Below are 17738 nucleotides of genomic sequence, written 5' to 3'. Positions count from 1 at the left end.
TCCAAGATTCTCGCATTTCTTCCTTCCCTTCCCCGTAGTCACTATAATTATTCGTTGATTGAATTGAAAGTTAAATTGTGATGCACCATTGAAGGTGGTACTACGATGTCTCTCGTGTGTATTGACGATTTTCTTAACTCAAAATTATAGAAGGTAGAATTTCGTTGTACCTAAAATTCACAGCATACACCATAGTTTGATCAAAGCAAACAAATTAACTGTTTTTACTTAACTAAATATTTAAAATCCACGACTGGTTTGACTAATTCGAATTTGTAATTAAAGAAAAAATACTTCTATCAAGAGCTTTTTTATTTTTCAAACTTATATTTGAGACCTCTAATTGCATAAATCAATTTGACGCATTCTGTGTCCCATCAATCTCTCTACCTTCGCGTTGTGTTGTGAGATTGTCAATACGATCCCCGAACTCCTAAGGGTTATCAATGGGACCCACAGCAAAAAGAAATAAGAAATAAAAATTACTAGAAGTTTTGGAAAAAGGAAACAGGCACTCCACAGTCCACCCTCCTCTTGGCCCTCTATATATAGATATAGACATCCTCAAAGTCCCAATGCATAAGAAACCAAAACCACTTTCTCACATTATAAATTATAGACTGATTTTGATCATCACTTCTTCTATCTAGCTAAATATAACATCTTCCATTTAAAATTATGGGTAATGCTGACTTTGATGATCAATATTCACATCAAAAGGTAGAAATCCCACCACCAAAGCCATTCTTGAAGACACTCAAATCTTGTGTGAAAGAAACATTATTTCCTGATGACCCCTTTAGGAAATTCAAGAAGCAGCCACTTACCAAGAAACTTACTTTGGGTTTGCAGTATTTTGTCCCCATCCTCGATTGGGCTCCTCGTTATACGTTTCAGCTTTTCAAAGCTGATTTTATTGCTGGAATCACCATTGCTAGTCTTGCTGTTCCTCAAGGGATAAGCTATGCTGGTTTGGCTAACTTGCCTCCAGTTATTGGACTTTGTAAGTAACTATTTATATATTCTAAAATATGAATTAATCCATCAAATATATATCTTTGAAAAATACTCTAAATCATGCATTTAGCTTTGCACCTCCTCCCCCGGAGTACATATATATATATATATATATATATATATATATATACAAGGCAAAAATTAGGCATTTACAACTGCCATTCTTTGAAATATACTAAATATAGTACTAGTATATGGTTTTGACTTTTATGCACCTACAGTGTCAAGTCATTAAAAACTAGGCAGGTCTAGGTAAAAAAGATTTATACCATCAATCCATCATTATATTTTCTAAGTTAAACACTTAAAATATACACAATATAATAACTATAATTGTGATTATAACTGTATTACGTGTCTTGATTACAAAATGGTACGTACGTCGAGTCCATATATAGCTTGCACGTACATGGCACAAGAAAATTACTACTCCAGATTTGGTTAAAGTTTTAATTGTGCTTGATCTGATAAATATATTTTGGAAATGCAGATTCAAGCTTTGTGCCACCGATGGTATATGCGATGTTGGGAAGTTCGAAGCATTTGGCAATAGGGAATGTGGCGGTTCCATCACTTCTCATATCTGCAATGCTTGGCCGAGTGGTTAATCCTCACGATAATCCCAAGCTTTATCTTCAGTTGGTATTTACTGCTACTTTCTTTGCTGGAGTTTTCCAAGCGTCCTTAGGCTTGTTAAGGTCAGAAGCACTAAATATAAATTGTGTGTCGAGTCAAACTACGTCACATAAATTGAAACGAAGCATTTTTCTCTTCGATATAGGCTAGGATTTATAGTGGACTTTCTATCGCATGCAACAATATTAGGGTTCATGGGAGGAGCAGCCACAGTAGTGTGCTTACAGCAGCTGAAAGGAATTCTTGGACTTGTTCATTTCACCCATGAAACTGATATTGTCAGTGTCATGCGCTCCATCTTTAGCCAATTACACCAGGTTCCTTCACTATCTCATTTTATTTTTTAAATCTTTTTTGTCAAAATAATAAGTTATAGTTAGCCTCCAATATTTTACAGGTCTTTTCTTTTTCTTTCTAATTAACTCTAATATGTTTTTGTTGATTATTTGCTACAGTGGAGATGGGAAAGTGGAGTCCTAGGTTGTTGTTTTCTCTTCTTCCTCTTGCTGACCAGATATTTTGTAAGTAAATTAAATAATTTAAAATCTATACTCGCTTTCGGTAGATCAGTTACATATTCATAGTTTATAAAATATGTTACTATTGTGTTATATCCGTAAATATCATGATTCTATTCATTAAGCATGTGATACATTTATAGACTTCCTTCACTTTAAGATTAACTCAGACTCGTGTATAAAATATTTCTAATGATTCCTAGAATTTTTCTTCACCATATTTCAATTGCTAATAACCTCACTATTTCATACTATTATCTTCATTTCAAGTTCACTGTATTAATTTATTAATGGACTTGTTTATTTATTGTGTGGTGTAATTCCTATACCAGAGCAAAAAGAAGCCAGCTTTCTTCTGGATAAGTTGTATGGCGCCTCTAACATCTGTGATCTTGGGAAGTGTTCTTGTTTATTTCACCCATGCTGAAAAAAATGGGGTTCAAGTGGTAATTGATTTCTCCACAGTCGAAATTAGATTTATATCTTTATATTTCAGTGCTAAATTTTAATTTTTATTTCTATACATGTGAATATATAATTAATGGTGAGTGACTAGTGACGTCCACATGTTGGTCTCTTTGTATAATTAACTTTTTCTAGCGATGTTTGTATTATAAGACAGTACGTACATGCGGCTAACCTGTGAATATGTTTGGACTTTTGTTGCATTTAATTTTCCCAGATTGGGCACTTGAAAAAGGGGATAAATCCACCATCGTATTCTGAACTGGCATTTAGCTCGCAGTATCTTACAACTGCCATTAAGACTGGTATCGTCACTGGTGTCATCGCCATGGCTGTAAGTGCAATATGTCTACAATTGTTAAAAAAAATAAATTAATTTACTTTTTATAAACGACATATTTGTCTGTCATACTAATTTGGATTCGGTCTTAGACTTTCTGATTTATATGAGATTCTCATGACCTCATTCTATCGTTTGTAAGAGACTTGGGTCAAAAAGATTAGAAAAGAAAAAAATAGACGGGAATAAATGTTCATAAATTATGCATGAAGAAACTATACTTCTTGTGTCGGTGTCATAACACACGGCAATATATTGGTGACTCGTAGACTACAACTAGCAGCTTTTAGTTTCCAGAAAGGCATTTTTTAATTAAGGAATTAAGTAACTATATACATAAATTTATTCTTACATTATTTTATTGGTGTAGATAAGTTAAACTCTTTAAATTATTCTTTGTGCTTTTTTAGATTTTGAATTTATATAAATATATTATATGTCTCACACACCAACTTGTTAGGGACTAAGAATTAAGTGGTCGTTTTTGTTGTATATATATCACACATGAAGGAATAGCAGTTGGAAGGAGTTGGCGTATATTGTTTATTAGTTACCTATTTTAACCGATGAAATTAAACAATACAGGAAGGAATAGCAGTTGGAAGGAGTTTCGCCATAGTGGAGAACTATCACATTGATGGAAACAAAGAAATGATTGCCTTTGGGATGATGAACATTGCTGGTTCTTGCACCTCTTGCTACTTAACCACAGGTACTCTTTCACCAAAAATTAACCATCTCTTGGCCCAATCCACGACATGTTAAAAAGAAACACAAAGCCCAGTCCAAAGCCATTACCAAGCCCATAACATTTCCCCCCACAATTTCCCTCGTCAACTAGGATTGTTTTTTTTTTTCCGAACAAGTAACCTAAATAGCAGTGTACTCAATTACTTAAACTAAAACTAGTCGGCTAATGTATAGTATATATATAACCATGTATTATCAGTGTATAATTTATATATACCGGCTAGAAAAAGTAAACAGTGAAACTGGCCGGCTACTTGTGTAAAAGATGCTATTTTTTTCCTTCAAGTTTTTAGGAATGGGAGTGGACAATTGAAAACATAATTAAGTAAATAAGAATTTGCTTTTTAGTAGCTTAAATTTGTAGATGAGATGGTCATATAATTTAGCATGATAAGTGATCATGAGTTCTACGTCTTACCACCACACATTACGAGAATTTTCGCGCATTTGGCCTATGAAAAAAGAATTAGGCTCGCACATCTTAAGACATTCTTGAATTTAGTTGTCTGCTTGCGTAATATTTCTTCTAATATTACCATGTTTTTTTTTCCTTTAATTTTTCAGGACCATTTTCACGTACGGCAGTGAATTTCAATGCAGGATGCAAGACAGCAGCGTCCAACATAGTAATGGCAACAGCAGTGATGATAACATTGTTGTTGCTAACACCATTGTTCCATTACACACCCCTTGTTGTGCTTTCCTCCATTATAATTTCAGCCATGCTAGGCATCATTGACTACAATGCTGCTATCCACCTTTGGAAAGTTGACAAATACGATTTCCTCGTTTGCATTTGTTCCTTCATTGGAGTGGTCTTTAGTAGCGTTGAAGTTGGCCTAATAGTCGCGGTAAGTAGCATAGCATACATTTTTAATATGCAATGCACTGACAATGTAAAATCTTTCTGCACTCTCAGTGTAAAACTATGTTTTCGTGTGTGATTCAGGTGGCAATGTCTTTACTTAGGATACTTCTCTTTGTAGCAAGACCAAAGACATTTGTCTTAGGTAAAATACCTAACTCCATGACCTACAGAAACACTGAACAATATTCAGCAGCAAGCAGAGTTCCTGGAGTTCTCATCATACACATTGATGCCCCAATCTATTTTGCAAATGCAAGTTATTTGAGGGAAAGGTAACTAAAACACCCCCATTTTCATCTCAATTATATTTAGTGACGACGTCGGCACAATAGTTAGTCAGGGGTTCTTGATGAATCTTAGGATTTCAAGATGGATAGAAGAAGAAGAAGAAGAAGAAGAAGAAGAGAAGCAAAGGACTTCAACTGAGATTGAGCTGCAATATGTCATATTGGATATGAGTGGTAAGTGTTAATTTGATTTTTTTTTTTTATAGTTAATGTTTTACCACTGACATTAATCTTCTTAAATGCAGCTGTCGGAAACATTGATACAAGTGGAATTAGTATGCTTGAGGAAGTGAAGAGAAATGCAGATAGACGATGCCTAAAGGTACAAATATTTACAATTTTCCAGCAAATTAGTAGTAGTGATGAAGAGTACTAATTCTATTGTTCAATTTGTAGCTTGTATTGGCAAACCCTGGAGGGGAGGTGATGAAGAAGCTGGATAAGTCAAATTTCATCGACAAAATTGGGAAGGAATGGATCTATTTAACAGTTGGGGAGGCTGTTAATGCATGCAATTATATTCTTCACACTTGCAAGTTTCAATCCGAGAGAATTGAATCTTCAACAATCCCAGACGATAACGTATGATCATAACTCAGATCAATGATCCAATTAAAATAATCAAAATGTATTAGTATTCCTTTTCTCTCTACAGTTTCACCAAGTGAAACATCTTAGAGCTAGTTTCTTACCCTTTTACAATTTTGTCAAATTCATATCTGTGCTAAGGTATTGAAAATTGCTATAATGTTTCACCTCTACTATTTTATTCTCTTCTCCAACAGAAAAATTGCTCATCTTCAGATAAAGTAATTGCGCAAGTTCTTGCAACTCCACAAAAATAATAAAAGGTCTAAAATCAATGACTTTGGTAATTGCACATTTCAAGTCCTATGCATCACTTTTAGGAACCAAAAAAAAATGATGCAATTATATAATAAATGCATTGAAACTCAGCTTAAATCGGGCTTTAGTCGGAACTAGAAAACTTTCAGCTTTTTCTTTACCAAATAGATGATCTATTCTCTATCAATTTGGACGTCGATCCCTGAAATTCTTCGAACAAATGTGCTCATCTAGAAAATACATGAAAGTATCACAAGTTATAATTTTTAATATTTAAAAGTAATTTCAAAATGTATGCAAGATTATAATCAAAGAAAAGAGTAATCTAACTGAAACAGGAGTACTAGTATTTTAACCAGTCAAAAAGACACATACTGTTTAAGAAATTTGCCATTATAGAAATGCATAGTTTTCTGAAAAACATTTCTACAAGGACATAGAAATGCTATCTGGAACTGTCCATGTAATGTTGTTTAGCAGAAGAGGAACCCTAGAAGCAGAATGAACTATACAATTCTAGTGTAGGGTTGTGTAAAAGGAAGCCGGTACACTAATCTTCCGTTATGCAATTCAAGGAAAAGCCGGACCACATTGGGGAGATTGCTGGAACACCTCTAAAGATTTAACCCTCATCAAGTACTTATTCCTGAAGCCTTGCAACCCCCCCCCCCCCCCAAAAAAAAAAGAAAAAAAAAACAAAACCCACCACCAAACTCCAAACAATAAAAGAAATTAAAAATAGCTACCAATAAGCCTAAAAAAAATTCCAGTTAAAGAGTCCTACAAGAGGAAAAAGGAAATATACAAAGCTGAGAGGAAGTTCAAAAGTGGCAGGATAACAGTAATGAACATTGTGAGAAACCAAGATAAGGTAACACCACCAACATTACTTCTAGCCAGGCAAATATACAAGAGTCATTTCGAAAACGGTTGGAAAAATTACTTTAAGAGTATTAACCAAAACTCACTGCTGCACAAAACAGCCAAACAATGTGAAAGTGAAATGAGAATAAACGAAGCATGCAACACTAGGAAATTCTAATCTACTATAAGAAATCTTCAAAAATAACTGATATCTTGACAGCTGACAAAACCCTCACCAATTTAAGGATAAGCAGGAACTCCGGAGCACTCTGACAGCATGCCCGTATTGCCCCCGTCCAAGGAGAATATAGACCCCAATGCAAGGAAACTTAAAATCAGGTGCTTGCTTCTCCTCATCGATAATAAGCCCATTTTCTCCCATGTAAGATTCCCAAAAAGCTGACCCAAGATATGGAACTGCAATAGCCGCGACTATACTTGCTTGAATATACGAGGAAGAAGTTCATGTGCGCTAATATCCAAAGGCACTGGATCTCTGAAGATGATTGAAGATTGAGTTTAGGAGCTAACTCAAGGTTATATGCCTCAACTTGAAAAAATACATTCCATAGAATAACAAACATATGCACATACTTAAAACTATATATAAGAAGCTCTATTTGCTTGACTAACATAAACAACAACAACCCAGTATAATCCCACTAGTGGGGTCTGGGAAGGGTAGTGTGTACGCAGACCTTACCCCTACCTCGGGGTAGAGAGGTTGTTTCCGATAGACCCTCGACTCCCTCCCTCCAAGAACTCCCCACCTTGCTCTTGGGGTGACTCGAACTCACAACCTCTTGGTTGGAAGTAGAGGATGCTCACCACTAGAGCAACTCAACCTCTTTGCTTGACTAGCATGATTATCCAAAAAGATCTCATTATTCAAATAGATATCAATTTATAAATTAACTAAAAGAAGTTGCTAAACTTTTACGCATTTTTCCAAGTTTTGCTTAATCCTAGGATACTAGGAAAAGTTTAGATGGATGGCTGCCCAAGTCATGAAAGATAAGAGTTATCCTGAAATGTTCACAGCTTCACAGGCTGGAATTCCAGAAATGCACATTCAGTTGAATTGCTATTTTGTTGTCTCAATAAATATCTCAAGAGGTTCGCACATACTTGATGTACAGGACTGTATGACTTGTAAGCTATTACCCTTTTTAGCACTTGATAAGTTGGTGCTTACATATGCTATGAAAAGAATAACCGTGTTTGTGATGTATTTTATTAAAGATAGAATGAGGTGCATGCATGCTTGTGACTGAGACATCTTGTGCTTTGGCTAAGAGAAAGGGAAACATACCTGCATAAGATTTTTCCTTTCTCAGTGGAGCTAGGGATAAACCACAACTTCCGTACTAAAGGTGATTCAAATTGGACAAAAAATCCATCATTTAGTCCATGCTTCCATTTCCTCGATCCTTGACCTTTCCAGACCTGTAAGATCACACATTGAAATCATGATTCATGAAAGAACAGATCAATTGCAATAACTGCTGATAAAAACAATACTACAAGATTTCAATGTTGCCTCTGGTTCGCATCAGACACTAACTTGAAACTAAATCATCATCTGTCAGGATCACCTTTAACTCACTCTCCAAGAGATACAAGTCAACTTCATTCTGTTTTCAAATTCCTTTGGCCAGTGTTTGTCTGAACCAGACTAAAGATGCTAATAGAACAAAGCACAAATTAAAGGCGAAGCTACGAAGGTCAGTAGTCAGTACATTTGTGTTTGAAATTCAAGCTTTCTGCTCTAGGTTTTAAGTAGTAGAATGGAAGCATAGAACCAACATCCAATATTCATCAATAATCTTTGAGATTCAGGAAAGCATAGAGCAAACCCAAAGCAGTTGACATAATTACAGTCACTAACAGATTTCTTTTTGACCTGACAAGGCTTCTAACAGAACTTATACGCAGAACTAGGATGCTTCTTGTAATACATAGAAAGATCAATTATTGGTTAATTCGAACAAGCTTATAACCAATTTATGCCTTTCAGTGTGTGAATCCATAAGAAAAGCCATTTTTAAGAGGGTTATCTGTGTTCTTACAAGCAATTGCCTCTTTCGAGAGAGCATTCAGTGATTGAATTTACCTGTGGGTAAGATATGATACTTTTCGGTGTCACTAAACATGAAGCTTGAGAGAAAGAATCTTCAGCATACTGTCGAAGAAATGGAAAACAACTGCTGTGCATATGGGGTGACTCAAAAGCCTAGCACATGAGATAAAAAGTACACAATTAGATAGTATAAACTCTATTCCAACTGCAACTGACAATGTAACCTACAACTGACAAATTGAATTCAGAAATATCAGAGGAAGGCCGAAATTGTTGGAAAAATATCCATGAGGAGAACTTTTCAATCAGTAAGAATATGAAGTACCTTGTCTATATTAACAGCTGGGGCATACTTCTCCGTGTCGGTCTTCTCCTTGTTCAGAAGGAAATAAACTCTAGGATCCACATTTGAAGTTTCATGCCATGACTTAACAGCATTCTCTACTGTTTCAACAAGAAAAGAGAAAATCTCTTTACTGCCGTCTTCAGCTCCATATTTCTCAGACTGCAAAAAGTAGCATCAAACTTAGTACATCTCATGCGGAAACTTCGTGAGAAAAACATTTTCCAGAATTCGATTTAGGGCTATATCACACAGCTGCTGATGCAACAAGTTCCTTACCTGCATGAGGAGAATAGATTTTACGTCAACGCTTGCATGAACAAAAAATACCATATGACCAAAACCATAGTTAAAAAGTGCATCAGCAATCATAGAATGGAAAATACATCAGAGCTCCAATAAACATTCTGAAACAGATATATGTCTCTAGAAATAGATGCAGAAGACCACTAACCAGTTCAGGTTTCAACATATCAAAATATTTTGCCATGTCAACATTGGATCTCATGTTCTCCAGTTCTTCAGCTCGCTTCTTATCTTTTGCCAACTGCGCAAGTGTCTTTATCTTCTTGGATACTTCTAAACTTTGTGGATTGTATTTTGATGCCATCTGGAAAGCAGCTAAGGCCTACATCAAGATAATAAACATCAACACTGGAACATGAAAAAGTTTTCCGATTAAGAGGAAAAATTTTATACATACATCATCATAGCGTTCCATAGCCTCTAGTATACATCCTTTCCTGAAATAACCCTACAAATGCAATCAAGTCATTTTATTACGAGAATAACTTCGCTAGATAACAAGTTCACATTGTTTCCTGCTCGTGGTGTATGATCTTTTTTTCTTATTACAGAGTGTTCGTGAAAGATTCCAAATTCTGGAAGTATACCTTTTCCCACTCTGGTTTCAGACTGAGCGTCATTTCGGCATCAGCAAGTGCTTTGCTAAGTTTAACCAGATGCAAAAATGCTGCAGCACGATTGCTATACATAGTTGAATTAAGTGAAAAACATATCAGGAACAAGAGTCAGTTTCACAAAGTCCATAGAATTAGAAAGCAAATTCTGACCACAACAAACAATCACAAAGACCCATTAAAAGTAAGTCATATAGATAGAATTATGATTTTTACTTAGGGCTTGTTTGGTTGGAGTCATTGGAAAAATAATTACAACATAAAATCCCGCATAAAATTATACCATGTTTGATTATAGGGGATTAGAAAAAATAATCCTTGCATAATGTATGCAGTGTTTGGTTTGTCGTATAAGAAAAACTAATGTCTACATAGTTTTATGTAGTGTTTGGTTGACGATATTAATTATAATACTTGCATTAAGTTATACCGGAATCTATGTCATATTTTATGTGGGATAAAATGTGAAATAAGCATACATGTATTAACAATACAGGGATTAAACACTTAGAGAAAAAATATCCTTAATGTAAGCAATTCTTGTATGACAATCCTTTCAGTATTCTTCATCGTAAAACAATTAATCCCTTCATTATTAATCACCTTATAACAAATCCCTTCATTATCAATCACCTCATAAACAATCTGCGCATTATAATTCTCGCACAACTAGCATGTGAATCAAACGATCCCTTAATAGCAATTACAAACCTTCCACTTGGTAGCATTTTATTAATTAAATATCAGTAGTATGTTTGAGGGGGAAAATATTATGCTCATACAAAATTCTTAGTAAGGCAAGAATACGTAGAGGGAAGACGTAAAAGAATCTGAAACACAATAACCTAGCAGAAGATTAAGAATTGCTGGTGACAAATCTAGCATTCACTATATAAACTTCCACCCTAATTAGGACTTAGCTTTTTCATATTAAGAATTAGGACTTCGTTTTTTTACTCTATTAGAGTTCCTTTTGCGGCAATATGATAGATAAAGGAGCTAAAAAAGAAGAGGTAAACCTAAATTCACCCGGAAGGAAGTTCCTCAATGGACCTAAATCATTCATAAACCATGAGAAGTTAGCTATTAACTTAGCTAAGAACGTAACAAAACAGAAAGAAAAACCACACTGGTGATATAAGCTAGTTGAAATTAAGGTTTAGCTGTTTTACACTTACCACTAGATATAGACATATAGTGGTTGCTAGGATTCCTTTTAGACTGGTTAGACTTGTATGTCAACGTAAGGAGTAAGTGGTAGACTTGTTCTGATTAACAGTGTTCTTGATGCTCTACCCACTTACACTATGGCCTTTTTTTTCCCCTGCCTGTCTCTATCTCTAAGAAACTGGACAAAAGGGATTGTCTTTGGGAAGGAAACAATGAAAGAAAGGCTTTTCACCTGGTCAAATGGAGCACAATTATCCTTAGCAAAAAAGCAGGGGGCTTGGTGTCAGAGATTTGAAGGCACACAATAAAAGCTTGTTGTGTAAATGGTTATGGAGGTTTAATGCTGAAGAAGGGACTCTCTGGAAAATTGTTATCAGTTCCAAATATGGTATGACTAATCCATGGGAAACTAGATCCCAACGTCCCCTATTTGTCTCAAGCTTATGGAAGCACATAAGTACACAATAAATGCATTCTCTGTAACGAAGATGCGGAGAACATGAACCACTTGTTCTTACATTGCAGAGTCACTAGCCAACATTGGAACCTAGTTTTTTCCATCATGGGCTTGGACTGGTGCATGCCAAGCTCTCTTCTAGCTCTCTTCTGGAGTTTTTGATGGCTTGGCAGAGAGGAGGAATTGCTAAGTCCTCCCTCCCCATGTCGAACACCATTCCTGCAGCTATATGCTGGGTAATTTCGAAGGAAAGGAACGCTAGAATTTTTGAAGATAAGAATGACAATATACTTAAGCTCAAAGCGAATTGTATATTCTTGCTTAGTTTTTGGTGCAGCATGGCTATGGCAAATGTATGGCAAATGTGTTAGAGCCTGAAGCCATGCTTGATCTTATTTTTGCATTACATTCTTTGTAAAGTTTTTTAACTTTTGCTTGTATTTCTTTTCCAGCATTTTGCTGGGTCATTTTAATATGCATTCAACAACAACAAACCCAGTGTAATTCTACAAATAGGGTCTAGGGAGGGTAGTATGTACACATACCTTACCCCTACCTTATGAAGGTAGAAATGTTGTTTTCGATAGACCCTCAACTCAAGGACAGAAGAAAAAGAAGCAGCAACAACTAGCAGTAATAACAGCAAGATAAGACGATAAGATAACCAAAACGAAAGAAACAACAGCTAGTAATAGAAATCTAAGAATAAGAAAATACGAAAATAATACTAATGCTACTGGTATGGGAAAGAGATACGCTTGACTAACTACTAACCTTCTATCCTAGTTCTCGACCTCCACACCCTCCTATCACGGGTCATGTTCTCGGTAAGCTGAAGTTACACCATGCCCTGCTTAATCACCTTTCCCCAATACTTTTTCCACCTACCTCTACCTCTCCTCAGGCCTACCATGGCCCTCCACAGCTACTAACCGGGGCATCAATTCATCTGCTCTTCGCATGTCCGTACCATCTCAGCCTAGCTTCCCGCATCTTGTCCACCACGGAGGTCATGCCCACCTTGTCCCAAATATCTTCACTTTTAATCTTAGCTCTCCTTGTATGTCCACACATCCATCCCACCATCCTCATTTCCGTTACTTATACCTTCTGGATATGGGATTTCTTGACTGACCAACACTCAGCTCCATACAACATAGTCGGTCCAACCACCACTCAGTAGAACTTATTAAGACTTTGTGTCACATTTTATCACACAAAACACTAGCTGCGAGCCTCCATTTCATCCACCCCACACTAATACGATGTGTATCATCCTCTTCAATCTCCATTACCTTGGATTACTGGACCCAGGTACTTGAAACTTCCTCTTTTAGAGATAACTTGTGTATCAAGCCCCATGTCCACGTCTGCTTCATGAGTCATATCCCTGAATTTATACTCCAAGTATTCTGTTTTGGTCCTGCTCAACATGAAACCTTTTGACTCTAGAGCTTATCTCCAAACCTCTAGCCGCGCGTTAACTCCACCCCACATCTAGTCAATCAATACTATGTCATCTGCAAATAACATACACCATTGCACCTCCCATTGAATGTGACTCGTCATTACGTCCATCGTCAAGGCAAATAAAAACGGGCTAAGAGCTTATCCTTGGTGCAACCCCATCATAACTGAAAAGAGTTCTGAGTCTCCCTGTCCTTACCCGAGTTTTAACTCTATCATACATGTCCTTAATCAGTGTATGCTACATGCACACTTCTAGCCTCCAAACATCTCCATAGAATTTCCATTAGGACTTTGTCGTATGCTTTTTCTAGATCAATAAACACCATATGTAAATCCCTCTTTCTCTCCCTATACTGCTCCACCAATCTCCTAAGAAGGTGAATAGCTTTAGTAGTTGATCGCCCCGGCATGACTCCGAACTGGTTCTCAAAAATAGACATATTCCTCCTTGCCCTCACTTCCACCACCCTCTCCTGAACTTTCATAGTGTGGCTTAGTAGTTTGATACCCTTATAGTGGTTGTAATTTTGGATATCACCCTTGTTCTGATACAACGGAATCATCATACTCCACCTCCATTCTTCGGGCATGTTCGTCATCCTAAAAATAACATTAAACAACCCAGTACTACAATTTTGTCTGGCCTGGTTGCCCTTCTTCCGCTCATATTACGCATAGCCTCCTCAACTTCCTCAACCTTTATACTCTTACAATACCCGAAATCTCAACAGCTCTCTGATTGCTCTAAGTTACCCAACACAATGTTCTTGTCCCCCTCCACGTTCAAGAGTCTATGAAGTAAGTCTGCCATTTTCGCTTAATATGAGCCTCTTCCACCCATACTTTGTCTTCCTTGTCTTTGATGCACTTCACTTGGTCCACGTCACTGGCCTTCCTCTCTCTCACCTTGGCTAGTATGTACAGCTTTTTATCCCCACCTTCGTCCCCAAGTTCTTTATACAAACGTTCAAACGTTGTAGTCTTTGTCACCGTAACTACTAACTTCGCCTCCTTCTTTGCCTTTTTATACTACTCCATATTTGTCCTCTTCTTCTCCTCGTCTTTGCTCTCCACTAGCTTCAAATATGCTGCTTTCTTGGCTTTCACTTTTCCTTGAACCTCTCCATTCCACCACCAGTCCCTTTTGTGTCCCACTAGAGTAGCCCTTCGGGACCCCCAACACCTCTCTAGCTGCTTGCCTAATGCAATTCGCTGTCGTGGTCCACATACTACTCGTGTCCCCACTACTCTTCTAAGGCCCTATTGCCAGCAGTTTCTCCCCCAACTCCTGAGCTTTGACCTTAGTCATAGTTTCCCAATTGATCTTAGGTTGACCATACACAACCCTCTTCTTTCTCTTCCTCCTAATTGCTAAGTCCATTACCAAGAGCCTATGTTAGGTCGTGAGATTCTCGCTCGAGATAATCTAGCAATCCGTACATAAACCCGTATCACTCTTCCTGAAGAATAGGTAATCAATTTGGGTCTTGGCCACCATACTCTGGAAGGTAACCAAGTGCTCTTATTTCTTCTGAAAACTCGAGTTAGCTATCACCAAAATCAAAAGCTTTAGTGAAATCCAATAGTGAAGTACCTCCTTCGTTTCTATCAACAAAACCGAAGCTGTCATGCACATTGTCATAACCCTTGGAAGTCATCCGATTGGCCATTGAAATCTCCTCCTAGGAATAGCTTCTCAGGGCGCGGAATAACACGCATCACCCCGTCCAAATCCTCTCAGAAGTGTTTTTTAACCTCTTCGTCCAAGCCCGCTTGAAGCACGTATGCAACCAATAAAGTTTAAAGTAAGCCCTCCAAAATCGTTCACCCTCCTAACCTCTATCACTAGTTCCCTAAGTTCCCTATTGACCAAATTACCTACTCCGTTCTTGCCCTTCGCACCTCCTGAGTACTAGAGTTTAAACCTATCTACGTCCCGTGCTTAGTTCCTACCCACCTAATCTCCTGGACACAGGATCTTCCTCTTCTAGATAATCTTTACTAACTCTATAGATTTTTCCGTCAATATACATTACCTTATAAAAAAAATATTACATTTAGAGAACCTCTACTTCTTTTTTTATTTATAGAAACTCTACTTTTAAAGAACCCCTAAATTGTCTTAAGACAAATTTTTTAAAATTGCAATCAAAGGGCACGAATAAAGGAAAAAAGTTACAGAAGATTCCCAAAACCGACCCAAGCTAGTAAGATTGAGGTGTAGTTGATTGAAAGATATCTATCAGAGTTCTTTTCCAAATGATTTCTCACTCTCTCTCTTGTTGGTGTTATTATACGAGTTTTCCCATTAATAGTCTAACAATCTATAAAGCCGACAGCAGGTCAGTAAGATTGAGGTGTAGTTGATTGATTGATATTCTATTAGACTTCCTTCTCCAAATGATTTTCTCTCTTGTTTTATTGTTCGAGAATCCAGTTAGTAGTTACATAAGGATTTCCTCCACGTTTATCAGAAATTAGTTTCAACCCTCCCAATTCTGATTATGTCTAAGGTGGTAAAAAGCTAAATAAGCAATTATCAACCAAAGGAAGATCCTAAAATTGCAGTTAATCTTCGAAGTATACTGTACACCGACTTTAATATCATTTACTAACCAAAAATGTAGCATTCACACTTGTGCTATTGCCCCAATTGGAAGTCCTAGCTTAGAATTTGGTCCATCGGAGATGATATAAAATCAATCTAAATATATAGTTAACTGTGCCATCTAGGTCAGGTCACCTTGACTATTTCACTGGGTATCTAATACCTCCACCAGCACAAGTACCAGTAATTCTGCACACAAAGGTTTAGGCAGATGGAAAACAATGACCTAGTGTTTTTTTGTCTCTCAAAGGACTCATTGAGCTTTAGGCCACACCCTTGGGTGCAATCAATATATTTTAAGGAATATTAAGGAATTTCATAGATGACATCATTGAAGTAGGACCTCAAAGCTTTCTTTAGCAGAGTCCAAGGAGGGGAAAGTAAAGACGGATGTCTCACAACTTACATGCATGACAACATCTTAAAGAAAAGAAAAGTTTACTGATATAGAAACTCAGATAATTATTGCTGCAGGTAGTGGTTTACAGGTTCTCAATTGAAGGAAAGGAAAAACATAGCTAATCACAAATTCTATTCACTTCTTTACATGTAAAAATAGCGTTTTGGGGACAAAGGCACTTGTTACATTGGCAGTACTTTGTTTAAAACCACTAAGTTTCATCTATTTTTTAATTAACTGCATAATCAGTAGGTAGCCCCTTAACTTAATGGAGTTAATTAGCTCCAATATCAATATAACTTTGAGGTCCATTAACAATGCCATAGCAGAAATACAATCAATCAAGAAAGCCATATTAGTATATAAAGAACAAATACGACTAGAAAAAGAGCAAAAGAACGGCCAAACACAAGCGAGATGACAACTTTAATCCATAATGGGTCGTTTGGTTTGACAAGTTATGCAGAGATTACTAATGCAGGGATTGCAATGCAGAGATTATTTCTTGATGAAATAAATCGCCACTAAAGGAGTAGCCAACACAAAACCCACAAGCAAAATGACAACTTTAACACATAACTGAAAAAAAAAAAAATTACCAGAAAAATGCAACTGAATAATAGTGAAAATGAACCTGTAAAGAGTGCCGTTTGATGGGTCTTTCTTGATGGCTTGAGTGTACAAAGCTGCAGCTTTGAGATAGTTCCCAGCTTTGAAGAATTCATTGCCCTGATCTTTCAGTGTTGTCTCTGCTTTGGCCTCTGATTCCCCCATTTTTGCTATCAGAAATCTTACAGCAATTTGCTGTCTTGGCAATGGAGGTTTGGGTTTACTAGGGTTTTTTGAGATCTTCTTTGTTCTGTTTCTAGTTCGACATGTCTGTTCGGAACAATCCTCCCTTTATTTTGTTACAATTCCAATTTGGCCCCCATTTCAAGAATTGCCTCATCTAGGGGCAAATTTTACAAATTCCATAACTATTGTTTAACCTTGTCAAAGAAACAAAACAAGAAGAAAGAAGAAAAACAAATTGTGCAGATAAAGAGCTAAATACATTTATTGATTTTTTATATTATATACTCATTCCGTTTCAATTTATGTGAATCTATTTCCTTTTTAGTGCGTGTCAAAAAGAATGACTCATTTCCTTATTAGGAAATAATTTATCTTTATGCAATGATTTATAACCACACAAAAATATATGTGCTTCTTTTTACACCACAAGTTCAAAAGTCTTCTCTTTTTTCTTAAACTCCGTGCCCAATCAAATGGATTCACATAAATTGAAACGGAGGGAGTATGAGGTAGTGAAACAAAAAAATTGATTGATATAACAAAAATAATACATTAGAATTGAAATTTTGAATAGTTAATAGACTTAATTAATCTTTAAATTGTTTCAAACATATCATTAGTATAAATATAAAAGGGACTTTTACATGATTATCCGGTCGGAATAAAATATTTTCCCTTCTTTATACATTTAAAAGTTTTTCTCTTAAAAAGTTACACAACAGCAGTTATATACTTTGATACCTTCATGGTATAACATATGCCAAAACGGCAATACATAATACAATTTGCCAGAACCAACTAGTACAGAGTCATAAGCTCTAAACTAAATACATAACGGGTCTCAATAAGTACAATATTGTCTGAAAGTACTACAACAGTAAGAAATGAAGAAAGGGGAGTCTCC

The 17738-nt window shown here is 36.4% G+C and overlaps 2 protein-coding genes across 3 annotated transcripts; one reads left to right on the top strand and one right to left on the bottom strand.

Moving 5' to 3' along the window:
- Positions 1-574: 574 nt before the first annotated feature.
- LOC107828429 (sulfate transporter 3.1) lies at positions 575-5641 on the top strand. Its single transcript, XM_075229555.1, has 12 exons — positions 575-1003; positions 1508-1715; positions 1799-1970; positions 2109-2174; positions 2504-2617; positions 2854-2970; positions 3562-3688; positions 4291-4577; positions 4676-4866; positions 4955-5055; positions 5127-5203; positions 5278-5641. Exons 1-12 carry the CDS (start codon positions 679-681, stop codon positions 5467-5469), a joined length of 1977 nt encoding a protein of 658 aa, XP_075085656.1. The 5' UTR covers positions 575-678; the 3' UTR covers positions 5470-5641.
- Positions 5642-5725: 84 nt separating this feature from the next.
- Positions 5726-17018, bottom strand: LOC107828430 (uncharacterized). 2 transcript variants are annotated; one of them, XR_001657728.2, is made up of 9 exons: positions 16674-17018; positions 9908-10001; positions 9718-9768; positions 9469-9642; positions 8997-9176; positions 8705-8824; positions 7904-8037; positions 6828-7087; positions 5726-5957 (listed from the first exon to the last, which is right to left on the bottom strand). XR_001657728.2 is itself a non-coding variant. In XM_016655725.2 (8 exons), the coding sequence occupies exons 1-8, from the start codon at positions 16811-16813 to the stop codon at positions 7024-7026; spliced, it is 957 nt and encodes a 318-aa protein (XP_016511211.1). In that variant the 5' UTR covers positions 16814-17018; the 3' UTR covers positions 6556-7023. The 2 variants fall into 2 exon arrangements, 1 of the variants encoding a protein (XP_016511211.1); XM_016655725.2 differs by lacking the exon at positions 5726-5957 and having other exon boundaries at positions 6556-7087.
- Positions 17019-17738: the final 720 nt, after the last annotated feature.

Source organism: Nicotiana tabacum, chromosome 14 (assembly GCF_000715075.1).
Source record: "Nicotiana tabacum cultivar K326 chromosome 14, ASM71507v2, whole genome shotgun sequence".
Lineage (NCBI taxonomy): Eukaryota > Viridiplantae > Streptophyta > Magnoliopsida > Solanales > Solanaceae > Nicotiana > Nicotiana tabacum.
The sequence above is the reverse complement of the archived record's forward strand: the minus strand, read 5'-3'. Positions and strand labels throughout refer to the sequence as shown.